Below are 26,691 nucleotides of genomic sequence, written 5' to 3'. Positions count from 1 at the left end.
TACCCTCGTGCCGGGCAAACCTTGACATCTCCATCCCAGCCACATGGGGATGGGAGGTGGGGAATGGCTGAGCATTTTCCTTGGGTTTCTCCACCAAAATGCGCACGGTGCCAGGCTCTGGGCATCACCGGGCCGGTCCGGCGGTGCTGGCGCAGCGTGCCAGGAGGAAAGCTCATTAAATCACGGCACGTTAACGAGCCTGGAGGGGGGCTGAGGGCTTCTACGAGCCCCGTTTGGGGCCGTAATGCACGGGGAGAGAGAGCAAAGCCGTATTTTTGCGGGGCCGGGATGTCACGGCACAAATCGCAGAGAATCCGGAGAAAAATGTTAACGTCGGCGGCTGCCGCTGCTAATTGCTGGGTGCTGCGGGGGAGAGGCTCGAATCGAAGGCACCGTATATTGCGAGGAGACAGCGACTGTGGGGTTTTTATCTCGAGCTCAGCAAAGTCTGCCTTTTTCTCCTCGCTCCGTCTATTTTATCCCCTCGCTTTAGCGACCTGGGGGGAGCGCCGAGGTTTTTATCTCGATGCCTCGTCAGAGGATGCTCCGATGGGATTTTTTTTTTTGCTCCTGGATGGTCCATGAAGGGCCGGGGACATCCTAACCCGACGGCCCGAGGCCGTGGCACCGGGGTTAATTTCCTTTTATCAAGACGAGCGGTCTCGCTCCGGTCCTCCCCGGCTTCCTCTGCGTTAAGCTGAAAAGGAGTCGAAATGTGACTAATGTCCTTAAAGCTCCTGTCAATTTTTTTCTCCCCAAATTCATTTGACATGAAAGTGAGAAGTAAACAGAAAGCCTGCGTTTAAGCAGATAACTTGGAAAGCCTTTTCCATCACATTTAAAAACGGCCGTGTCATGGATTCTGCGAATTGGCGGCTTCTATTTTGTTTTATTTGATTTTATTTTAGTTTTTTGTCTGGGCGGTACATTTTCTTTTAATAATCTCGACGTGGTTTGACGAGGTTTAGGGATAAGATTTTTTTTTGAAGGGATGTTAAACCATTCTCCCAACTGACATCTCATTACAGTGAAATTCATCTGCCCGGATTGGAGACGTTACAGGCAGGAGGAAACCGGGGCTTTCCGTCTGAAAACGTGTTTTTTTTTTTTTCTATGGGAAGTACTTTTTAATCTTTTTAATGAGGATGGTATGAGATACACAACCCCGCATTGTTTCGGAGAAGTCCTGACATCTGGCCTAACGTAATCCAGTTTCTGTTGGGGACTAGTTAGAGGCTTTCAAAAAAACAATGTCGCCTCTTCTCAGCAAAGCTCGGGATTAATCTTTCATGCTCTCCCCGCTCCCCCCATTGCAGAAAGACGCATTATAAAGCTCAATGTCTTTTTTTTTTTTGCCTCTTTTTCTTTTTTTTTTTGCCTCTTCTATTTCCCTCTCCCTAACCAGAACTGGAATCTGGGCCTGATTATCTCGCCCTGATTTCCCAAGCAAGCATCCCACGTCGGCTCCGAGCACCGTGCCGCTCCCGGGCACCGTCCCCACTCATCCTCCGTGTCCCCATACCCTGTCCTCCGTGTCCCCATGCCCTGTCCTCCACCTGGATGAACCTCCCGAGGTCCTGTAGGATCACCCTGTGCCCTTATAGGATCAAACATCTCCCCCTGCTTCCCCTCCCCGCATTTCAGAGCTCTTGGTGCTGGTGCCCGCCGGCGGCGCCGCGCTCCTCCTCGAAGGGCCGGCCGCAGTCATCGAGCTCTACTTCGGAGGAACTAATGAAAACAAAATAAAAGCGGGACTCAGAGGTTAACGACCAGCTTTAAATGCATATGGAAATGCTTCAGAATAATGGGATTTTCCTTTTTTAATTTTGCTTAATGGAGTTAGGGGAGTTTGGAATGGATTCGATTAAAAATAAAAGTGTCACTTCCCCAACCTGGGGAGGCAATTATGGGTTATTTACTCGGGATTGTGTTCATCTTGGATCAGCCCCTCTTGCAGATCTTCCCAGAGCCCGGTACAGGCAGAAAGGAGATTTCCAGCTGCCCTGTGCCGGGCACATCCTTCCCTACTCAGCCCGCAAATCCCGAAACCGGGACCTGTTTTTTGGGGAGATCTTGTGGGTTCATCGCATGATGGATCTGCAGCGGTTTATTTTGAGAAGAGAGAGGAGGTGTGGGACTGGTTTGACTTCAAAACTGGAGAATTCCTGCTTATTTTCCTCCCTCTGTGAGCTAGTGGGGTACAACTGGTAGCCCATGCGCTGCGTTATTTAGGGGATGCACCTGGGTGCGCCTTGCGTTTCCTGCACAGGTACCGAAAATAACCTTTTTTTTTCCTAAAATCCATAAAATTCCATGGGTTTAAGGCACCTCGAGACTACCAGGCTTCTTATTTGGCTGCTTAAATGCAGCCACAGATCCAGAGCCCAGAATTCCTCTTGCTGTCTGGATTTAGGGATGGAGATGCAGAAAGCATCCCGAACGCTTTGGGGTCCTTCACAGAGCAGGTCTGGAGGCTCCTCGTGGATGGCACTGACCCCAAAAATGCTCTCAAGCCCCGAGACATCCCGAATGACACAAACCAAAGGGTTTTGCTGAAATGAAGTGGGTTTGTGGTGGGGATGTTGGCTCTCCAAGGAGGCAGAGAGGAGGAGAACAGGTTCCCAGGACGGTGCAGCCACCTCTCAAGGGGCTTCAGCTGCACGTGTTCACCCAAATCCCAGTGCTTCACAAGGGGCCGTGCTGCTCCTTAACGGGTTCCTGCTCATCCACAAAGTCTGGGTGCTAAGCCAAAATGTTTTCTTTAGGGTTTATAACGGGCAGAGAGCGCGCGCACGGCTGCCGGAGGATTTGCTGATGAGCGGCGATTCGTTAGGCAGGATTTCTTCCCCCCTCTTTTGTCATCGCCTCGCCTTGCTTTCAGGCAGCTTTCAGAAAAAAAAAAGCAGGATATCCCGAACAAGGAGGTTTACGGGGATTAAAAGCGGAGGATTTTGAGCTGCGGGTCAGCAGTTTCGGATCGGGGCCGGATCGTATGGCCCGGGAGAACCACAAGGGTTCACGTGGAGCCTCGGCGCCGATTTTGGGAGCCTGTTTTCAGGTGCTGGGACCCTGAGATGGGCGAGCGCCTGCATTTTCCTCTCTGTTGGCTTTTGGGAAGGTTTGCTTCAGGGCAGGGTCCTATGGGTTTCCTCCAGAGCACCCTAAAAACGATGGTACCCGTGGCAGTCAGGAGGCTGGGGCTTGCCACTGCTCTTCATTCGCTTGGGGTCCACATTGGAGCACCTTGAAACGCAGCACGTGGGCTGAAGAACCTCTCCAAACTCAAATCATTACATCCTTACACACCAACCAAGCAAAAAATAGTGGGAAAACGTTAAATAGGGGTGTTACGGTGTTGCCTGTGGGTTCGTGAGCAGGTCCTAGTGGTGACACCGGGGACTGGAGCAGCTCTCCAAACCCTTTTGGCCCCATTCACCCTGGGGCATCTCTTTTTTTTCCTGGAAACTCCAGGATAAAATATCTCACGTGGTCGTGAGCCTTCTGATATCACTGTTCCTTTCCCAAATTCCCTAACGCCAGTTGTGCCTCTTAAAAAAAAAAAAAGGAAATAAATTTTTACCCGATAGGAGCCTTTTTCACCCTTTTTTAGCCCGGGCTTCAGCAGCAAGCAAGCAAGTCCCGGAAAGATGAAATCAGCTTGGGGATATAGTTTGCAAAATTGCACACGCTCGGTATTTTCAGCTCATTTCGAAGCAGTTCTTAACCTCTGGAAGCGGTTTTTCCCGGGCTGCTAAATCCCACCTAACGGCGGAGCAGTTGGAGGATTTTTTTTTTTTCCTGGCGCCGGGCATTTTCAAGTGTCACTGCTTTTTCACCTGCCAGTGACAGCTGCGCGAGCGATGGATTTAATTTCTAAATTTCTGCCCTCCTCGGAGATGAGCAACGGCAGGGCTGTTTTTTTTTTTATTTTTTCTTTCCATTTTCCCCTTTTCCCCGAATGGTTTTTGCTGCAAACCTGCGACTCCTTCGCTCGGCGCGAGAAGTTTTCGCCGTGCCGAGCGCCGCCGCGAAAGTTGGGACAGGAACAAAATAATAATAATTAAAAAAAAAAACAAAAAGCAGAAGAGCTCCGGGTTGTGCTGAGTGGCAGCTCCGTGCTCCGTGGCTCTTGACCCCGCTCGCTTCTCCTTAGCTCCTGCTCTGAGCCGTGGCCAAATGCTGCCGGCAGCTGGGCTGCCCCGCGCCGTGCGCCCGCCTCGGGACCCGGGGAAAGGAGAGGGCGAAGAGGTTTTTGCGGGGGCACGGAGGTCGCTTCGCTTGGCAGGCGCTCGAGCTTGGTTTGTGGCTGATTAATTCATCCCAGGCTGAGCAGACATCGAGTTTGCTTTTGGGCTGGAGGATGGCTCCATCTGCTTCGTCCTGGGGTGAGAAATAAAGGCGCTCCCCAAAGGGGCTGGAAAGCCGCTCGTGAAACGGGGGCCGCCGGGCTGCGGGATGTGGCCCCTGCTTTTTGGGGCCCCTTTTGATGCTGGGCTCTTAACGTGTGGCTGTTTGGATGCGAGGATTGGTGGATAACTAGAAAAATAACTTAGTTTTTTCAGCTGGAGGCATTTGCGAGGTGCAAACCCTCCTCAGCTGCCAGCTGGGATGCTCCATGTGGGCATCCTGGGCAGTGCTCCCCGTGGGGCTGAGTGCAGCTCCCAGTTTGACCAGTAAGGCTCTCCATGAAGCAGCGCAGCCTTACTGGGAAGGCATCGCTTGGTATATCCATCTACCACGTGGTAGAAATGGGGCACAGCGTTGTTTTTTTTTTGGGGTACAACATTTGTGTTTTCCATATTGGATGATCTGTACCGAGAAAAATCAGTGGCCGGACTTGCAAGAGGTGTTGGGTGCCTCTACCCTGACAATTTCTCCATGAAATTCTTTCCGTAGCTGCTGGAAATAACCCGTTTTTGTTTAATATCTAGATTTATCCGCCTGTTTAACCACCTTGCCCCTAAATCCCTGCACGGGGCTGGGATCCGGCTCAGCCCCTGGCACGTCCCTGCTTTTGGAGGGGAACGGCTGAGCTCCCCGAGAAGCAGGGGACCCTCGCCGACATCTGTGGCTGGCGCTGCCCGCTGGACCCGCCTGGAAGAAGGATTTGCAGAAGGACAGGGGGAGGTCTGAGAGGTCACAGCTGTTAACGCTGGGAAAATGGGAAGAAAAAGGGGCTGGGGGGGTTCCCGAACTTGGCACGAGCGCCGCGGCCACCTGTCCGGAGGCATCAGTGGTTTTCGCAGCCTGGAGTATGTTTTAAATACAAATAATTTCCTTTGGCTTCAATCCTCCACCCCTCCCAACGAATCTGGATTTCATAATTATCGATGGTTAATTAAATAATGGACAAATAAATGATAATTGTCAGTGCCAGGTCAATGGCTCGGCACCACCATGGGGGGATCGGGGCACGTGAGCACACGGTCAGGGTGCTGGGAGAGGTGGGAAGGTGCTGGGAAGCTCCAGCACCGAGGTCTCAAGCAATGAGAGGTGTTTATTTATTTATAATTTAGTTTTTTATTTATTTATAATTTAATTTTTTCCCCTATCGCTGTTGAAGCGCGCATGGGACGGGCGCTGGCTTTGGCGAAGTGAGCTAAAAAAAAACGTAGCTCGTATTTTTCGAATTTCTCTTCATTCCTGTTTGGTTTTGGTAATATTTGCAAGACTCACATCTTCTTTTTAAACATGGACAAGAAGATTGGGAAGCCAGGCAACCAGCTTCGGAAACACGAGAAGAAACATGAAGAAAGAGCTCGAAAAGGTGAAAGGCGAAGATGGGCACGCATCCGGGCCGCCTCCCGGGCGCTTCGGCACCGTGGCTGGAGGCAGCACTCCTGCTTTGGGTTATTTCTCTTCTTTGTGATGAAAAACACCCAAAATGGCTTTGAGCAGTGCTTGGAAGAGGAGATGTTGACTGAGGGTATTGGGGGAAGCTCTCGGTGTCCTCAGTCGGTGGCATCGGTCCCGGCCGTGGTCTTCGGGAGGTTGGTTCTCCAAAACCTACAAGGGGTGGCGCTTTTCTCCCCGGTTTGGTGCTGAAACGCATCTCTTCTACGTGGACCAAAGCGCTGTAGGTGTTTTTGTTTTAATTACTCCCCTGATAATTACACCAGGGCTGCAAGAAGAAACGGATCGCGCTGCCAACCCCTCCAAGAAATGCTTCCCCCAGCTTTCAGACCTCCAGCCCCGAGCAATGTAGGTGAGCCGCCCTGCCTGAGAAGCCTCAATCTATCCTGCAAAACATTTTTTGGGAAGCCTCAACCTATCCTGTAAAGCTTTTTTGGGAAGCCTCAATTTATTCTGCAAGTCCGAGACCCCAAAGGCACCGGCGGATGGGGTCTGGGTGCCGGGGTTTGTCCAGAGCCTTGACATCAGCGTGAAATTTGGGATGAAATCCTACTTGAAAAGGTGCTTTGGGAGCGCCTCCCGCCTCCCGCTTGCCTTTTTTCTGTCGGCGATGCTGAAGCCAGGCTTCCTCCGGCAGGTTTTTTAAAATTTTATTTGATGAGGAGAGTCGGTTATGACTCCCCGAGTGCCGTAAAAGTTAATGCGATAGTCTCTCTGCGCCTGTGCTCATTTTTATAATTTTTTATTTTATGAAACAGGACAGGGAGCTTAGTGACTTATTACTATTCATTTCGTTTCAATGCAGTAAATATTGATTCAGTTGGGGGTTTTCAATTTAAACCGCTCGGCGATTATATAAAATATTACTGGCCTCTGAAATTATGCTTACCGATCCCTTCGGCTGCTCATTAACGAAGGAGTGCAATTTTTAGATCCCTTTGCTTTCATCACTCTAATAAATGGGCTAAGCTCCCTTTTTTTTGCACGCAAGGTGCTGGAGACTCAGCTAGCGGGGGCTTGACAGCCTCGGTGCAGCTCTTAATTTGGAGCCGCTTTCAAAGGCTTCTGCAGTTTGCGTTTGGAGACGTGGAGGGCTCTTCCTTCGATTCCTTGGTCTCAGCAGAGCCCCTGGCCAAGAGCTGGGATGCCCTGAGCTTTTGGTTCAAAGCCAGGTGCTCCCACCGTTGGGTTTCTGGGCACTTTGAGACCTCAAAGGAGCCCTTTGCATGTATTTCGAGGGACAAAAAAAAGGAGTTTTTGGGGAAAAAAACAGAGCTCGTGTAAAGGCATCGTTCGCTGCGGAGAGGCTGCTCGTGGTGAAGCATTGCGTGAACCCACCAAGGGATGCTTCAGGGGGCAGGAAGCATGTCTTGGTGACCAAATTAAATAAAAAAAGCTTTCGGAAAGACAGAGTTAAGACAGAAACATTTGGAAAACTTCTTGGGTGCCACCTGGGGGCTCTTCCCACCCAGAGTTGGTGGCTCCCCATGTGAAGGACGGAGACCAGGGTGGCCCTGGGGGCAACCAGAACTGGCTTCTCCTCCCACTTATCCATCCTGGAGCTACCATAGGAAGGGGACAAGGATGGGTTCAGGGTATTGTGGTGGGGATGCTGCACCTAGGAAGAGTTGGAGATCTTTGTACGTCTTCTGGAGGCTCTGGCGAGTCGGAAAGAAACCAAACATTTCAGACCTAGGCGAGCATCCCCACATCCAATGGTCAAACACTTGATTTTGGGGGTTAACCAGCACGGCAGGAGAGCTGAGAGGTGAGGAAGGAACCACGATTTTGTTGCCAAAGTGCCTTGAAGAGAAGAAGAAGGGCCCACGGAGATCAGGCGCAAGCCCTTGGCTCCTTCCAAATGCACCCGAGGCCGTGCGACAGCCGGGAGGAGGCTTGGAAATCACCCGGGTTAGCCGGAGCTGCGTTAATTGGATCAATGCTAATAATTTAAAACGCATCGGCAGGGGAAGGGAGCGTTTGGCCCAGGTTGTATTTCTCGGGCCGAGACGTTTTGCGCTTTGTGCTGCGCGCAGCACTTACCCCTCGGTGGCCTCCCCCCCCAAAAAATAAGCCCCGAAAGCCCAAAAACGTGGCCAAAAAGGGACTTCACGTGAGAGAAAACCAAACTAAGACCTCACTGCTGTGAGGTCTTCAAGTATTTTTGCCAATATTTGAAGAATTTATTTGGGTATGATGATATTTGTGTATAATGTTCCTGTGCTGTCGCAGCACGTGGCACGCGCTGGGATTTTGGGGAGCCGGGCAGGCAGCTCCTGCCAGAGACCGATGGAAATGGGGTCCCCAGACCTCGTTGCAATGGATCGAACCATTTTTGGATCTTGAATTGCTTTGTAAAACCTTTTGGGCTCTTGTAAATAACGTACGGGTTGGTTTGCGTTCTCCCAGTGCGGTTTATCTCGTGCCGGGGAAGGGATTTGGGCTTCCTGACGCACGAAAGCGGGGAGGAGATTTTCCTTTAACGTGCCTGTGCCACCCAGGAACGCGATCCTTTTATTGCGACGCCAAGTCATTTGTCCTCGTTGATGGAGTATTTATGATGGGAGCTGCGGGTGGCGTTTCCCTCGGCTTGAATTTCATCAGCTGGCGAGGAGCTCTCCGGTCGGCCCCGGGGGTTGCTCTTGCTTTTGAGGCACGGCAGCATCTTACCTGTTGCCTCTCGTCCTTGCATTCCCTCGGGGCCATCAGCCCATCCCATCCCTGGGGATTGGCACCCCATATGTTTGGGTTTTTCCTCCCCTTTTCGTTTTTTATTTCTTTTTCAGTGGTTGCTCGGTGTTCAAGGAGCGTAAAACCGCTCGGCACTTACCACGAGCTGTTACCACAACAGCTCCTTCTCCTTTTTAAGAATAAAAAAGGAAGCAGGAGAGCCCTCATCGCCTCTCCGGGAGGGCAGGGGAGTGGGTTTGGAGGTTCCTGGAGGTCACCTACCAAAAAGCAACCCCGTGTCCCTCTGGATGTGCTGCTCTGCACCGTGCTGAGTCCTTCTTGAGGGCTGGGACCGCACGTGGTCGCCTCTGAAGATGCTCCAGAGTGGAAAAAATACAACAGGTATTTTATTTCCCCCCCCTCCTGCAGCATCTGGGGGAAAAAGAGGGCAGATACTGCCCTCAGATGGGCAGCTGACACAACCCACCGAGGTGCTGGCCAGCTCCAGGACCACCCAAGCCCCCACCCGAGAAGGTGGCTTCATCTTGAGCCAACCCCAAGAGACCCGGAGGTGCTGGTGGATCAGACAGCTCCCCTCTTTGCTGTTCAAAAATTCTTTTTGAATTTCCGAAACGTGAGTTTCGGAGCCATCCTGGCATCCCCCCGGTGCCAATTTTCCACCCCGTGCCCCTCTCCTCTGCCTGGTTTTTGTCACCAGCCTCGAACCCGAGCCCCGAAGCGCGGGTGACAAACGCCTCCCGAGCGAGCAGCCTGTCACCTGCTGCCGGGGCCACGAGCTAAAAAGGGCTGCTGACAGCCTCCTGGCCCCGAACCAAGCCACCACCCTCGGACCTTGCTGGGGACAAACCAAAATCCGGCCACCCGGGGCTGCTCCGTGACCGGGAGCATCGCCGCCACCTCCCCTAACCCCTTGGGGCCAGCCCGCTGAGAAAATCTGCTTTTATTTATTTTTTTATTTTTTCCTTCTCTTTTGCAAGTTTTGTGCTTTTTTTCCCTTTTTTCCCCTTTGTTTTGGAGGTTGTTTTTTTGTTTTTTTTTTCCCCGAGCTCAGCAAGGTTGGGCGGGCGGGCTGGCCGCGCGCACCGCCGGGCGTGCGAGGGGGGCCCGGTTTAATTTGCGGTTAAGAGATCTGTTCAGATTGCATCCACTTCCCCAGTCAGCACTTAATTGGCAAGTCGCTTGATTTAACAGCGTGGGAGCCGGCACCGGAAAAATGGCTCGAATAAATCACTGCCTGACGCCAGAAAATAGATATAATCTCAACATTAACTACATTAATAGTAGCAGGAGCCGAATTAAGAAAGCCATAAAGTATAGGCAGGAGAGTATAAATTACAGCCATCTCGCCGTGTCTTCTTCAGGCTCGGCTTTGCCTCCTCTCCTAGCCCTGCTGGACCTCTCCCAGCCCTCGTTTGGGGTCCGGCCGTGCCAATTTTTTGGGGGGCAGGAGCAGCGAGGTGCTTTGCTGTGGCACGGGAGGAGATTTTCCTCCGGGTTTGGGCTCTGTGCTGCATGGGGTGAAGTGTCCGTTCCTCCCCAAGCAGGGTTTGTTTTCCCTGGTGGATAAATTAAAATAAAGGCTGGGATGTGGGAAAGGAAAGGAAAAATAATTCAGTTTCACCCTGATGGGAGGGAGAGGGAGCATGGCTCGTGCCCTCTTCTTGCACCTCCCTGGTGGTGGCTTGGGGATGAGTCCCTGGTTCCTGGGTGACCTGCGGTCGATCCCTCATCTCCTTCCTTTTGGGTTTTTGGGCTGTAAAACGTGTGATCTGGCTTTCTGGTGTAAGCCCAGGGGGTCAAAAACGAGAGAAGAGCCCCCGAAAGTCAGCGAGCCCGTGTGGAGTTGGGAGGAGGGAAGGCGGAGAGGTCTGAGGGCCCCACGTCAGCTTTGGAGAGATTTCATCATGGAAATCATTTTTTTTGCCCCTTTCTGCCACTTGAGCAGAGGTGGAGGGTGTCGAGAGGCAGGTGATGATGCTGCATCCCACCCTAACGTGCCTGTGCAGGGTTGTGTGAGACCCCTGAGCCAGTTTTGGGTTCGTTTGCGAAGTTTTTCCCTATTTTTTTTTGGCTCCGGAGCCCTGAGTCGCTCTGGGTCTGATGCCAGCAGAGGGAGACAGCTCTGTGCGAGTCCAGCGCGGGGAAGGCTAATTCAGCTTTCATGGGAGAGTGGCAGTGAATTTATTCCCTTTTCCCATACACGTTGAACACGCATCGCTCCGGGATGCCAAAATTGGGGACTTTGGCACCTCGGAGCTGTAGAAATCCTCGCTGACCTCTCTGTGCATCCTGCATCCGATGCGCTGCGTGGGGACAGCCCCCCAGCGCCTTCATCTTCAAAACAACATCACAACCATCGTGCACATCGTTTTGTTTCTTGCACATTGTCTTTTTTTAACCCCTAACCCCACCACCGAGCACCCAGCTCCGGGCATCTCAGCCCAAAACCCCAACGCCGCTCCCTGCGAGAGCGAGCCGAGATGAGGGGGCTCTCGGAATCGGCTTTGCCTGGTCCGTCCGAGCAAATATTGGGATTTCTGGTGAGATTTCTGCCTCCTTTTGGAGCCGGGGAGGATTGTTGGGAGCCCAAAGGACTACGAAGGACGTAGCCCATCCTCCTGGAGCCCGGGGCGCCGTCCCGTGCCCTCTCCTCCTGAACTCCTTCCCTCCACGGCTGCAGCCAAGCACCACCAGCTCCCCTCGAAATGGATTTTTAAAAGCGTCATTTTACGGAGATTTTTTCCTTCCCGGCGTGTTGTTTATTAGGCTCTGAAAGGGGAAGCTTGTAACGCGGCCATTGATCGAAAATACCGATTGAAAGGGATGGGAGCCCATAAAATCGGCCCCGACCCTTTAATAACGGGAGCGATATCATTTGTAACGGAGGCGATGCAATTAGTATTGCTAACCAATACGCTGCCCCTGGATGGGTGCCTTTGAATCATTTTTCTACCTTGCAGAGTCCACGGAGCCCGGGCAGGCTTCCTCGGATCAGCTGCCCGGCGAGCAGCCGATACCCCGATGCTCTCAGGCTTCACCTCTTGTACTTCTGCTTCCGAGTGGATCTCAGTCCTTTATCCGTGTATTTCTGTGATTTTATGGATAAAATATGCATGCACACTTTTATAAAATATATATGTGTATGTGCTCACACAGACAGAGCCAACGCTTGGATTCATACATTTACTGCCGGGATGGTTTCATGTAGGGCTGCTCCGGATGCTTCCTGAGCCCAATTTTTGGCGTTCGGCTCCTAAAAGGTGCCCAAAAGCCCCAATATCAGCTACATTCATGGGTATGTAACACTTAGAGAAGTAAACCTGGAGGAGAAAGACGAGCTGATTTCTTCCTGCGGACAGCAAGAAGGCAGCAAACCCGATTCTCTTGCGGGGGAAAAAAACAGGAGCAACACTTGGGCGATATTTTTTGAGCCCTAAGAGGTGAATTAGCTTGAATTTAAAACGCAGTTTGGGCATTTCTCCATCCCTAGCAAAGCAACCTGCTCTGGGATGTGGTCCCCGTCCCACCCGGGACCACCGGGTGGAGGAAATGCGGGCAGCACCGCTTCGTGGTGGATGGGAAGGGGAGCCAGAAAGAGGGGCCGGATCCATCCCTCTCCATCATTTTGGTGGAGCAGAGACACGAACAAAGTAGCAGGACGCTTGGTTTTCAGTTCTGCTTTTACTTCTGTCTCTGTGGGCACGTGGATAAATCCCCTGCAGCAACCCAGCTCACCTCTTCCAGGCGTCCGGCCCCGCCGCGCCGCTCGCCTCCGAGCCCCGCTGCCCGCCTGAGTTATTAGTTGTCTTTAATTAAAACCTATCAGCTGCTCTTGCTGCTGCTGCTGCTGTGATTATTATTATTATTATTTCCCGCGTGAGAAAAAAAAAAAAAAAAGAATATTTCACAAGGAGCCGTCTCTGGGAAAAGCAATTACACTGGTGTTTTTTTTTTTTTGGGAAGCAGGCGGGAGGGGAAGCCTCGGTTGGGGCTGGGCTGCGCGTCTGGCCGAGCGTTTCGGAAAATATTTGGGTTTTGGGGTTTTGCAGGTGGTGCAGGAGGCTCTGCTCGCTGCAGGATGGCAAAGAGTAAGTGTCACTTCTGTGCCTCCGCAGGAGAGTGTCCGTGAGCTTCCCAGCCCGTTTTAGGGCATCTCCAAGGGTGGTAGGACCGTGCCTGGGGGGGATGAAGCATTCGTGTCCCATCCCACGTGGGCTGGGACTTTGGCACACGGCGACTCAAGCGCTGAAACCGCTAACACCTGCCTGCCCCGGGAGCTCGGTTTCAGCTAATCGGAATTAAACCCTAATGAACTCCGTCCAATCATCTGAGCTAATGGGGGTAAAAGGAATCTAATTAATGGGACAATGGTCCCCCCGGTCCTCCTGGTAGAATTAGTGATGTGCTGCAGCATTAGAGCAGCGGGTTGGAAAGCTGTGCATTAGGGGCTGTCAGCATTTCCATTCTCAAGCTCGGCTTAAGCGGTTTAACGGGACGCTGTCATGGGGTTTTAGGCTGAAAGTTGACCTACCTTGAAAACAGCTTCATCTGGACTATCACGTCTTCTAGAGAGGGGCTTTTGTCTTTTCTCCAGGCCACTCTTTTACAAGTTTTTACAGCGTTAGGACTTTGCCGGGAAATTTTCTGAACTTTGGAAGGTTTCGGAAGATCCTTCAAGGACCCCGGGATCATGCCTTGCCCTGGAGAGAAGCCGAGCAAGGGAGCTTTGAGTTGGGCTTTCAGGTGAGCTGAGACAAGCTTTGGGCTGGGGTTGGATGGGAGGAGGACTTGCCAAGGATGGGAGGAGGTGTGCGACCACCTGGAGGCTCCGCAGGAGAGGCGTGCAAGAGCTGAAGCACACGGAAATGAAACAGCTGAGGAGATTGAGGATGAAGGGAACCAGAAGTTGTGCGTGAACAGGGCAGCATCTCAGAAATTAAGAAGCCAGCAGAGGAGCAGACTCAGCAAAAACTCCCTTCGTCCATACCTGGAGAGAAAAGTCCAACCTGGGGGTCACTGGGGAAGACACGGTGGTGGCCTCGACCAGCAGCACCATGCCCAAATCCCCACAAACCCAAAATTTGGCAAACAGTCTGACTGTAGGCATCTTGGCCGAGCCCTGCTGGCCAGGAGGCTACAAAACGACCTGAGGTGTTGTTGGCCATGGCAAAATTTGTGGGTGAAGACGGAGAAGAAGAGGTCCCGTGATGCCAGGCAGCCTTTCGGAGAGCGAGCGCCACGAGAAGATGAGTGATTGAGACGGCAGCAGCTGTTTGCTTTCAGGGCTGATGATGAAACATTAATTACAGGCAGAGGCGGCATCCTGCCGAGAGGAATATTGTCCTGCTGGCAGCTCTGCAAAGATGCATTTAGCTGGCGGAGCCGGGCACCTTCGCGTGGGCGAGGTGATGGGATGGGGACGCGGAAAGGGCACGAAGAAAAGCTGGATGGAAACCTGGTCACGGGGCTAGAAGAAGGGTTTGTGGCAAGGAATGAATCAGAATTGTCAAATATTTGAGTTGGAAGTGACCCACGAGGATTATTGAGTCCAGCTGCTGGGTGGAACAATATCTCCCACAAGGTACGTGTGATACGAAGGGGCCACCAGGAGATCGGGGTGGCTTTGGCCAATTCCTGGTGCTTTGGAGATGTAGCAAGTCGTAAGGCTTAGAGGAGAGGCCAGAAGTGATTTCAGGCCTGCTTTACTCAGACGTAGGTCCGTACTCTTGTATAGGGTGGATGGAGAACCCGCAGTGATCTTGGGCAATCCTCTCCCTTCTTCTGTCCTTGTGGTTGGGAATTGCCGCGGCGCTCCGTAAATGCCTCACACCTCGGGGCAAAACGGGTCGTGGAGCAGAGACACTTGTGTTTGCACACCAGGGGTGAAATTCGCCCTTGTGTGAAGGCCACGATGACCCCAGTGCCTCAGTGAAATCTTATTTAGCGTCGTCGTAGGGACAGAGCTTTTGATGCGTCCGGTAACGTGTTTGATCTTAAAATAGGTCCGTGCCCGTAACAAGCTGGGGCTTTTCGCTTGTCCCTCTGTCACCAGCGGCTGATCGCTCAATTCCAGTTACATTAGAAAAGGAGACGCCAATTAAACTCTTGGCATTAGCGACGCTTTCAAATTTAACAGGAGAACTCTCTTGTTATCCCTCGAGTAATTAAGCCCTCAGTCGATATCCGTCTGCAGTAATCCCCTCCGGCTCTACCGGGGGGCTCTGCGGGATCAGCTCGGAGCCACCCCGCTCGTGGTGAGTCGGGATTCAGGTGATGGATGCCGTGCCTGGATCAGCTTCCGAAACACCCCACCCATGGGTCCTTGGCCCTTCCCGGCATCATTAGGTGCCCCTTTTTTCATATCCTAATGTCCGATGCTCTGCTGCATTCGCAGGGTAGGAGGCTGTCATGCTTGGACCACCTTCCATCGTCATCCCGATGAGTTTTTCTTCTTTTCCTGTCGTCATCCCGATGGGTTTTTCTTCTTTTCCTCTTCCCATCCCATCCCATCCTTCAGTTTCAAGCTCTTTTACCCAGTGCTGCTGGGTAAGAGCATTTTCCAAGAATTTTAATGGGTTTATAAATGAGAACGGACCCGTCCTAAAGGCAGTTTGCAACATTTCCATAAATTGCCTAAATACACAGTTGAGGCCGCGTGTGTGACACCGCCGGGAGCGCAGATTGCCGAGGCGGTAGAAAGCCCGTTGACGTGCGGCTGTCTCGCATAATCGTTGGAAATGAAGGGTCTGGAGAGGAAATGCAGTCGTTGGGAGGCTGAACGTGTCACGGGACATTAAAGGTTATTTGCTCCTTTCAATTTGTTTTATTTTTTTTTTGCTGCTCAAGCCGTTAACCTCTCCGCTGCTCCTTGGCGGTTGTTGACCAACAAGCGACACCCGAAGTGGATACAGCCTCGGGGTAGACGTCAGTGCAGAGCCTACCAGCTCTTTCTTTGCTCTTTCGTTGAAAAAAAAAGGGGTGAAACGTCAGGTGAGGCTTTGCTTGTGGTGAGATATGGCCCGTATAATGATTCTACGATCCCAAATCCTAGAATCATTGAGGTTGGATAAGACCTTCAAGCTCATCTGCTCCAACCAGCACCCTACGACCCATGGCTAAAGCATGTCCCTATCACTACACCACTAAACCATGACCCTGTCATCTGTCTGAGGTTGATCCACGCAGGCAATTGGGCCAATTTAACCAAAGCTGGGACTTTTACACCTCTTTCAAAGGGGAGGTGATGATCCTCGGTGGCTTGAAGCCGTTGGTTTGATTGTGGTTTGCGTGCACCCTTGCAGTCTCAAAGCCATCTAGGGTCGGTGGCAAGGGTGCAGAATGCTCTCGTTTGGTTTCCTTGGTTAATTAAGCAGCAAACTTTTGTCCTTTATCTTAAAATCTCTCTTTATTGCCCTGGGTTTCACCTTGATCACAGTTTGCTCTTACAGGAGGATGTTTGTAGGAGGAGATGGCCGTGCACAGACCTGCTCCTGGTCCAAGGCTCTTGGTTTCCTCCCCGCTTCCCGGCCCAAAGCTCAGTGAAGCCACGGGAGCAAACCTTCTCATAAGGACCCGTGCTGCCTTTTTTGGTGCTGTGACCCCCATCTTCACCTCCCCTGCATGAGCATCCCACCAGCTGCTTGCCCAGAGGAGCGAGGGAACGGGCTTTGGGTAACTGGAAAATGGGCAACAAGGGAGCGCGGCGTGAGCCCGATATCAGCGAGGATTTCGAGCCCTCCAGGCACGCCACCTCAAACCCTCTCTGCCCACAACCAGACTGCCCTGAAAGAGCCTGATCCATCCCTGCTTTCCCTGCCCATCCCTCAGCACAGCAGCACGGAGGCAGATGCTTTCCTCCGTGCTCTCCAGGCTCTTTATCTTTAGCGCCGGGATGAATGGGGCTGCAAACAATAGCAGCCATTTAGCACACGGGAGTGATTTGGGGCAGGAAGAAGAGCAGTCCCTAACACGGCGATAAGCTCCTTGAAGGCGATAACAGCATCTTCTCTGCGTTTCGTGAGATCCTGGAGTGATTTAAGTGCCTTCCTTGGCTCCTGGCTTTCCCTTGCCGTGCGGCCAAGGCAGCGTGCCCGGCGCGCCGCGGGGCTGCCAAGTGCGGTGCCTTGGCTGTGATTTTTTATTTTGGGAGCTGCAGAGAAACGAAAGGGATGGTGAAAATGAAAGGGAAGGTAGGACTGAAAGGCATTTGAGAGAGAAATGGGAATTAATCCCGTGGGATTACAGTGTGTGGCCAGCCAAGGCTCCGGAGAAGGAACATCACAGGACTTCCCTCTGCTCCCCCTTGGATCTCCTGGGGAAGGAAGGCACGAACCAGCTCCTGGCTTGCCCGTGGCTCACGTGGAGCCCAAACTGTATCTCCTTCTGCAGCCTTAATTAGGCTTTTTTTTTTTACAGGCCTAATGCTCCAGTTTTTAATCCCCAGCTTGGAGCAGGATTTATGGTGTTGGGCATGTTTCTGCCTCTGCCTCTTCTCCCAAGCTGTGTGGGTGGTGAGGGAAGACACAACGTGTTTAAAAGATTGGCTGAAACTTGAGGTTTTGGATGGGTTTTGGAGCCCAGAGGGAGCTGCTGCTGATTGCTCGGGGTGTTGTTGGGGTTGGTGGGGAGGGAGCTTGTGTTGGCTGCTCCTGGTTGTGGGTCCGTACCCAAACTGGCTGCAGGGTGAGCCGATGGGTTTAGGGTCCAGAGGAAGGAATAGGGGAAAAAGGAGCAAATGCTGATGCTGGGGACAGGTGAGAAACCCTAAATAAAATCTGGTGCTTCTTCCCTTCTCCCATCAGCCGTTCCCAGCCCAAAATGAAGGCTTCCTTGGTTCGTGCCATCATCATCTCTGTCTGGAGCTGCTCCCCGGTTACCTGATGGCTCCTGGGGATGGAGGCTTTGGGATCTGCGTTTCCTCCCACCTCTGTCCTCAAAGCTTTTAGTTCCCGAAGTTTTGGCTCTTGCTGGTGCTGCCCCAGTGCCCTCACTCTGCTGCTGGCTCCAAAACATCGCTCTCCATCCCATGGCCTGGTCCTGTCTTTACAATGAGGATCAATGTGGTTGCTCCAGTCTTAACTTCATTTTGGGTGAAAAACTGTAAAAGATTCAACTCTTGCAAGTATTCCCCATCAGTTTAGCACGAGCTTGGCCATAAGTTTTACAGCCCTTTGGGAAGACACAAGAATAATATTTTTGTGTCCTGGTCTTTCGGAGTGAAAGTGCTTGAGGAGGGAGCTTCTTCATCCTGTGCAAGGAGGAGGTTTCACACCTAGGACAGGTAGAAGATGGGGAAACCACACAAAAACAAACAAAAAGCCACCAACGGCCCTGCTTTGCGGGTATAAATCAAATATTTCTTCTACGCCATGAAGCCATAAAAATGACCGTGATGGTTTTGATTGCAGGCTCAAGCCATGGGTTGAACAGCGAAGAAGAAATCCAGTCGGATAGCTTTGATAACAGCGTTGGCAGCAGCACGTGGTGAAAGCCCAAAGCTTTTAAATAGATGGAGAAAATATTAAACAGTTGTGTGGTTTGCAGATGGTCCTGGTGGCTCGCGGAGAGCTGCCAGCAGCCCCGTTGTGTCAACCCTTCTTCGCCTCTGGCTGTGTGGCACCGTCGCAGCTCGCGCTGATTTAATTGCTGAGGTTAATCAGGATTGAAATCCACGGGATGGAAACCCTTGGTTTAATATTACCTGGTTTTATTCCACGTCTTTAATCCCAGATGTATTTCTGGAGTTTCTACTCTTGTGGTTGAGAACCGTCAGGACACACGTGCAACTATTTTTCCTTCCCGAGTCAGGAGGATTTATGAGGTGGGCACATCTTTATTTAGGCAATTACGTGGCTTAATAGGCACTCATCGAGGTTCGTAATTTCTCTCAGGGTTTGAAAATGGTAAATGAGATCTGTGCTGGATTATTTTTTTCTGGAGATTATCATTGAGGTGCATGTGAATGGAAATTCAGATTCAGTTCAACTCGAGGAGTTTTTTAAAGCGTTCCTTGGGTTACCTGAAATGTGCTGGACGCACGGGAAGCCGACTTGAGCTTCTGAGCACAAATTTCCTAATGAGAACTGGTTGTTAAAAATAGAGATTTGTTTGCAGATCAATTAGAGTATTGCCGGTAACTACGGTTTGAAAGCCGGTGGGTTTTGTATTTGTATACTGGAAGAAGACGTGTGCTCTTTTTCTTTTCAATTTGCAACCACTTTTTCAACCTCAAATATTCGTTCTTCAGTTGACTTACCCGAATAACCCACATCAGGTTCTTTTTGTAAGTTCGGTCTTGAAATAGGAAGCGTTTATTTGAGTATTCACGTTTTTACTTGTAAGAAGATAAAGAAGAATTTAAGAAGATAAAGCGATAAAACGTTGATAATATCCTGAAAATCAAACATTTCAATGGAATCACTTGTTTTTTCCCTGCAGATTTGGGTAGGTACTCGAGCAGCGGGCAGCTGGGGATAGAGATGTTGCGGGTGATGGGGATGGCTTCCAAAGGGGAATGCTGTTGAAGCTCAGAGGCACGTTTGAAGAGCACTCGGAGCCTAAATCCTGTATTTTCTTTTGCTGTGTGCTAAAGAAGAAGGGTCCTGTGTTTTTTTTTTTCCACCATTTCTCCCAGATCAGTGCTTTGCCCCTCCTGCCTCGCCGGGCCCCGGAGCGCGCCCAGCCCCCGTGTGATCCTCTCTTTCCTCAAATACCAGCATGCAAATGCGATTTCTTACTATGTAAGGATTACTTTAAGAAAAAAATAAATAAATAAATAAAAATAAGCTAAGCCTAAAGAAGATATCCAGAAGTAAAAGAAAACCATCCTGTAAGAGGCACTTGTATTGCCGTTAGCTCCGAGAAATCCTCTCCGTTTCAGCTGGTTGAAACGCCGTCGGGATGCTCTTCCCCTGCTCTCGGTTTTGTGTGAGATTTATGTGCATCAGGCATTTTCGTGTTTCGAATATAGGTGGGTTCGTGCCTGCTTCTGGGGGTTTGGATGAGATCTTCTTGTCCCTGCTTGCACGTGGGGGTTAAACGTGAGCGTCCGCCGCACTCCGGGGTGAATCGTCCTTGATTGCTAACCTCACTTCCCAAGATTTTGGCTTGGAAATCTCCCTTTTTTTATTTTTATTGGTCTTTATTTAAGAGAAGTGCATTTCAGTTGTGTCACGTGGTGGCTCCTGGCTGAAGTCTTGGTGGTTTTGTTCAACTTTCAGAAGTTTTGCCGTGTTTGGAAACCGCTCAGCCGCTGACCGTTGGGTTCCCGTTGCCTGGCTGAATCCTTTTCCCCTTTTCTCCCTCTTTTGGTCCAATTCTCACTTTGGGTTTGCTGTTGGAAGAAATGAGACATGGGCTTCAGAGCACTTGGAAAGTCTTGCAGAAGAGACACGAAGAGGCCACTCATTGTTTAACCACAGCAAAGAGAAGAAGAAAGTCAAGACTTGGTCAAGACAGGCATTTAGGAAGAGGTTGCGTGAAATCATCGGGCTCGGACAAAGTTTCTGCTGCTTCGAAGGATGCATGGAAGATCCCAAATCTCCAACTGCAGAGAGTTTTATTAGCCCGGGACCTGCACCCCTAACGTTTTTAGTGTAGGTGTTGAGATTTCGCCGTCGAGCCTGGCCCTGGTGTGGGCGCTGGACCTCCAACAGCCGCTACGCTGTTTTAAAACATTTTTATAGTGTCCCTCTACCCCCTTTTCATTAAAAATTTTCATTCCCCTGTCCACCCCGGGGTGGGGGGAAAGACAACCCTCAACCTTGTGTAGTCAAGGTTATGGCGATAAATTCTGTAGCATTGTCACTTCTATTCGGAGTAAATTGGCTGGCCGCTTTCGGGCTGAAGGGAAGATAATTTGCTGTAGTATTTCAAATGGATTAGAAATGGATTTGAAGGGAAAGTTCATGCCTCCCATTACAAAGGCTAGAAAGAAGACTATCTTAAGGCACTGTTCACACTCTGGCCTTCATTATCCACGCTTAATACCTTTCCTATTTTCCAGCGTTAATGAAATTTCCTGCCGGAGCGGGTCTTCTGGATGGACGGGAGAACTCTTTAGATCCGAGGGCTTGTGCTGCAGAAAGGGAATTACAAGCCCCTCGTGTCGAGGGCCGGCGTATTCTTCAGGTCCTTGGCCTGGCTATTATCTCATTAATTTTATCCTCTCTTCTCAATACAGTTCATTTCCAAAGGCCGTCCTTTCCATTAGGGTAACAATTCAGCCGAGTGCCGTGACACCGCCGGGGATGAAAAGCGACGAGGGCTTTTGCCAGGCTCCTTGCCCTCCGTTGGAGGCCTCGTCCCCTTCTTCTGGCCCAGTGGTGGCCGTCCCCAGGTCGAGGTGTCACCTCGGATGCATGAAGGTGATGCTGGTGGCACGAGGACGTTGGGGCGACGCCACCGCGTGCGAGCAGCACCCGAAGCGGTCGCGGCTTTCCGTCTGCTTGGCCAATTCCCTTTTTTCCCATTCTTCTCCCCGGGCAAAGGTTACCCGGTGAGGTTTCTTTACAGAACATATTTTACCTTCAGTTCTGAATGGCCTAGGGCTTCTAAAAAGTAAAAAACCAGAAAAAGTAAAAAACAGAAGTGGCCAGAGCTCACCCTAACGCGTGCGTTCAGCAGCCAAAAGTCCCCGCGAGGCGTCTCCAGGATTGTGGCATCCCCTCTGCCATGTGCTCAAATCGAGTGAGTAGGGCAGGTGCTTGGGGTTTTAGGGCAGACACCGTACCCAGTCTGGGGTACTTTGGGGTTTGGGATCTCTCCCCGCAAAGGTTTGGGCCGTATCTTTTGCAAGCAAGGCGAGGACGGACAATAAAACTGCTGAAGCAGTGCTGCAACCTCCTGGCGCCTTTCGCTCCGTCTGTCTGTCTCCAGCAGGGGAAACAGCTGTAAAGGTTACTGGAGCAGATTACAACTCCTTTTGATTTTTTTTTTATTTTTTTTTTTTCCTCCTCTCCCTTAACTTTTTGAGTTTTTAACACTGAGTTCCCAGGCGAGGAACCAGGGGGTGCCAGGGCTGTCCCCTCTCCGATGCCCCATCAGCCAGAGGGTGGAAGCGGAGGTGGCCAAGCCTCCTGTGGGGTCAGGTCTCGGTCCAGCGGGACTCACAGATGCTTTTTCTCCCTCAAAAATGCAAATTGGAGGACGTCTGGGTGAAGGCAATGCCTTCAGCTGCGGAAATCCTTGAAAATCCTCTGCAGGGGAGGGACGTGAGCCCCACGGTCCTGCTGCGTGCGTCGCCGCTCTGCTCCCGGTGCGCTGCCTTGTTCCTTTCTTTCCTCTTTTTTTCTAATATCGGTTTATAAAAGTCTAACGTGTTTTATAATCTGCTGCTCCTGCTGCTTGGTCTTTGCCAGCAGCTGCTTGTTCTCTGCTCACATACGAGGGGTCAGATGCCACCGGGTAATAACTCTCGAGAAACGGGGACTTCCGAACGGGGGCCGCTGCGGCGCGCAGCCACTTCAGCGGTTCGAGTGAGCGTGGAAAAGTGAGAAAATAAATATCTGGAGGGGCTGGGGGAACAGTGGGAACGGCGGCTGATGCTCTACGGCTGTGACCACCCCAGCTCTGAGCTGCTGCTTAAACCAGGAGGGTTTTTCCCCAGCCTTTTATTTTGCACCCCAATTATGTGTTGGTTTTTTGTTGGTTTTTTTTGGAGCAGCGCGCCGGGCACAGGAGCGCTGCTCTGAGTTATCTTCTGCAGACCCCGAGGCAGGAGAGGAGCAATATGGTAACATCTGGGCTCCGTGTCTCCATCAGTAGGGTTCCCTCGGTGTCGTGCTGCGCTTTCTGGGTTGAAATTGAAGTAAATAAACCTCATGTCACCAACCGTTCCCCTAATGCGGCGTGCGTGCGGGGATTAGGGATACAGCCAGATCTTTCTGAGCAAGAAAACGCTCTGTTTCTACCCAAATCCAGGTTTGCAGCACACCCCGGAGTCACGGCAGTGGCCTGCAGAGGGTCACTTTTGAGCCATTTTCCGGGTTTTTTAGACAAACCTCTTTGAGTGGAATTTTGTGCTTGGTGTGCAGGGCGCCCGGCGTGGGAGATGCTCTGGTTGCTCGTAGCATCTCCCTGTACTCGAGACCTTCGAATATACTTTGCTGGTGGGCTGCAAAGAGCTGAAATATTTTTTTTAAACAGAATTCAGTTTTTTTTACAGGCAGCTAATACCAAAACTGCCTTGCCACGACCCGATGTGTCCGCGTCAGCAGTACAGGGGTGCAGATCTGTAGGGGACCGATGCTTATAGCTCAATGGCACGCACAACGGGAGCGCAAAAACCATCGGCACCGAGCATCCCGTGCCTCCTCCTCCCTCGGGAAGGCTGGAGGGGCTCTGTGAGATATGTTTGAGCTTCTTGAGGGAGATTTTCTTGGGGTCTCCATGGGCTGGGGCGCGCCGAGGTTTGCTGCGAGCTGGAGCGTTGCAAATCTGGGGACGCGGGGAGCTGGGGAAAGCCCTCGGGACCTTCGGTGCTCAATCTCAGCTTGGTGGTGCCGCTTTCTCCTGCTGCTTTTGCACAATTTCAGGCTCTTTGCTCATCTCCAGAGCAAGGAAAGGGGTTGCCCGGGGACCGAGCCCCGAGCACGGCTCTGCGAGGTCCCCATCCCCACCTCTCCGCCTGGCAGGAATTCGCCCAGCTCGGTAGCCAGTGGCAACAGCCCTATTAAATGAATCGGCTGTCACACTAAGCACCAAGAAATGTAACTATTCCATTTTACAATTCCCTTTTCTCTCGGCGGCACATGTTCATTTAAAGGTAATGCTCTCCGGGGTTTGCATTCTGCTGATAGGATAGCAGCCCTTAATTTACAGATAGTCGCCGCTTAATGCGCGCTTTATATACGTTCCGCTAATAGCATTACGAGCGTAGTTTGTGCTAATACCAAATTAGGGCTCTGATTTGCATAAACAAATTACTGTTTGGATTAGCGCTAAATGGCGAAGGCGACTGATCTGGGCGTAGATTTGATGTGGCTGCAACGCCTCTGTTTGCAGAACGGCATCTGTACCGCACCGAGCTGGGGGCGGGGGGCTCCCTGCGGGTCGTGTGGGGAGCTGGGTTTGGGGTTTTGGGGTTTTTGGGCGCAGAGGAGCCTGGCCAGGAGGGATTCACCCCCAGGGTGACGCTTGGGAAATTCCTGGAGGTGTCCTTTGCCCGTTGGGGACAGCTTGGGCACATCGTGGTGATGGTAATGTCCTGGTGACACTAAAAATTGGGGCTGTAGCACGGCTCCTGCCCCATCGCTGCGGAGCTGGAGGGGGATTGTGTCCCCTTGGTGGTGTAACGGGGAGCTGTGGGGCTGGAGAAGGGTCCCCAGAGCTGCCAGGGTCCGATTTGGGTCCCGGCATCCCCTCCAGGCATTACACAGGGACCAGCAGCACTCTCAGGCAGCTCACCCCATGCAAGAACGTGGTAAAAACCCTACAAGAGACAGGCTTGGGGTGAAGCTGCCAGAACATCCAAGCCTTTAGAGCTCCAAAAATCTTGGCTAAGCTCCGGGAAGGTCCCACGGACCCATGGCTTCTTCCACCGATTCCCCTGGGGGATTACCACCAATTTTCACTCTCTAAAGCAATTTTTCCTCATGATATCTTCCCGAATCGGTTCTCACCGTGCCTTTATCCTTCTCCTACAGGTCCCTGCTGTTAAACCAAGCGCGCCCCTCGCCGCAGGGCACCAAATCCCAGCCCGTGCCACCAGGATGGAGGAGCAAAGGCTACCGCTGCATTGGAGGGGTGATGTACCGCGTGTCGGCCAACAAACTCTCCAAAACCTCCAGCACCCCCAGCCGGGGCAGAGATCTGAGCACCAAGAGCCCCGGCAGAGCAGGTGAGCAGCGAGAATTTCTCCTGGTGCGCACCCAAAACCAGCAGGACCCCGGCTTGGTGGCAGCGTTGGCTTTTAGCTGCTCGTCCCCAGGCTGCGTGGCTGCGGCTCGTCGCCTTCTCCCGATTTGAGAGGATCCACCTCTCTCTGAGAACCCCGAGAAGTTTTTTTGGGGGGAAAAAAATAAGCTTTTTAGGAAGTGGAATTTGGAATTTGAGCTTCGATTCAATTTGTCTTTTAGCTCCCCCAGTGCTTGACACCTCAAGTGCAGCTCTCAGGCAGGACCGGGTTTTTGAGCTGCTCCTAAAGTGGGTTTTGAGTTTTTACCTGGGGTCAAATGGTTTTGCTCCCTAACTGGTTATTCCTGGCACCCCCTGGGTACCGGTTCCATCAAACAGACCCACAAAAAGCAGGGTTTGGAGGCAAAAGGAGGGAGGGGAGTCTGCGATCCTACTGCCTGTGAGCTCGGCTTTGGGGCTGAGTCCAGAGGAGGGTGGGCAAGGATCAGCCCTGGGAGGCTTGGAAAAAGGCTGCGTAAATCTCGCTTGGTTGTGGACCAAGCAGAGCCTGGGGTCAGAGAGGTCTGTTTTTTTTTTGGGGGGGGATGGGATTTTCCAAAGTGTCCGAATCCCTGAGCTCCTGCTGCTTTTCCACGGGACCAGGCACTTTGGAGCGCTCCTGGAGACTTCTACGTGCTGCCGGGGGATGTGTTAAATTCAGAGAAATTGTAGGAAAATGGGGGAAATGGCATGAAAAAATGGGAATCCTTTTAACGGAGGTGAGACCTTTTATCTGAGCCCCGAACTGGTGCCTCCAGCCCCTGGGCCGTCAACAGCTCCTCGGGTGTTAAGGTCTTATTTATCGTCAAAATTTCATTTTTTTTTGGATTTATTTATTTTTTATAAACTCTGAAGGCTTCGAGATCCCTCTCTTCTCCCACAACGGCCGAGCTCCCCGCGATGGAGGTTTCAGAGGAGCTTCAGCTTCTCGCCACGTGCGCCCTAAATGCCACCGCGGTGGTTTCGCGGCGGTGCCTCTGCCACCAGGAGAGCGAATTATTTCTCAAACTCACGGCCGAGTTCAACCCTATGGGGCTGGGGGGCCTTTCCCAAATCTCAACACGTTCCCTCTCTCCATCCTGGTGCATAACAGCTCTTCCTGCCTCAGTTTCCCCATTCTGCTATCGGGGCAGCGACATCCCCGCTGGCAAACTCTCAGCGCTGCCGGCGAGCCGGTGATGGTGCCGGGAACTTGGGGGACGAATGCGCCCTCTGTGTCATGGGGCTGGGATTGCTCGATCCCATATCCCATTTGAGCTTAATCCCTTGGGGCTGGGATTGCTTAATCCCATATCCCATTTGAGCTCGATCCCTTGGGGCTGGGGTTGTTCGATCCCACGTCCCCTTTGAGCTCAATCTCTTGGGGCTGGGATTGCTCGATCCCATATCCCTTTTAGATCCTAATGGCTTGGTTTTGGGATTCATGATTCCCTTGGTCCCTCCTGAGCTCAGTCACTTGCCTTTAGGATTGCTCACTCCCCCTGTTCCTTCAATCTCAGACCCTCAGATTTGGGATTGCGCCATCCCTCGGATCCTTTTGAGCTCAACCCCTTGGTTTTGGGATTGTCCGATCGCTCAGTCCCTCGGTCCCTTTTGAACCCAACCCCTTTAAGTTGGGGACTGCTCAATCCTCGTCCCCTTTTAGCTCAGCCCCTCGGGTTTAGGACCTGGTCTCCGCGAGGACCGAAGTGTGCAGAGCTCGGGAGATTTCCAACCTCCTCGCCTCGCCTCCGCCGAGCCGGTCACGCAACAGCGCCGAAACGCTTCGTTAATTGAGCGTGCCTCGTTAAGAACCAAACGCCCGAAGCAGGGACGTGCTCGATCCTGTTGGGGTGGGAGGGGAAGCGTGTCCAGCTGCTCTCCCGCATCCCTTTTAACGTTGTTCCCTTCCAGAGGGCTCGTGCCGTCCGGGGAGATGAAATAAATCACCCCCGGCAGCCGCGGGTGCTGATCGCCTGCGACGGTGGAAGGAGCTTAAACGGCTGCTAATTAAAGAAATAAATTAACCGGGTGCCGGCCTCGAAACTTTCGGTTCAGCACCCGGCGAAACAAATGGCATCTCTACCCACACGGCCCCAAAAAAACAAACAAGATTAAAAACCAAACCAAAAAAAACCAACAAAAACCCAACAAATCGCCTACATCGGATGCACACGCGCTTCTTTCTGCGTTTCCACCGCAGCGGTGCTGAGGTCCCGATAAAGGGACCCCCGATACGAGCACTGAAGTCGTTCCTAAATAATTAAGCAGGTC

The 26,691-nt window shown here is 51.9% G+C and overlaps 1 protein-coding gene across 1 annotated transcript in view; it reads left to right on the top strand.

Moving 5' to 3' along the window:
- The window catches only part of ZC3H3 (zinc finger CCCH-type containing 3), a 114,101-nt gene that overhangs the window by 49,666 nt on the left and 37,744 nt on the right, over nucleotides 1-26,691 (top strand). The window contains 1 exon segment of the mRNA XM_068672788.1: nucleotides 24,189-24,382. Coding sequence (XP_068528889.1) covers nucleotides 24,189-24,382 — 194 coding nt within the window.

The sequence above is a fragment of the Anas acuta genome, chromosome 2 (genome assembly GCF_963932015.1).
Source record: "Anas acuta chromosome 2, bAnaAcu1.1, whole genome shotgun sequence".
Taxonomy (NCBI): Eukaryota; Metazoa; Chordata; class Aves; order Anseriformes; family Anatidae; genus Anas; species Anas acuta.
The sequence above is the reverse complement of the archived record's forward strand: the minus strand, read 5'-3'. Positions and strand labels throughout refer to the sequence as shown.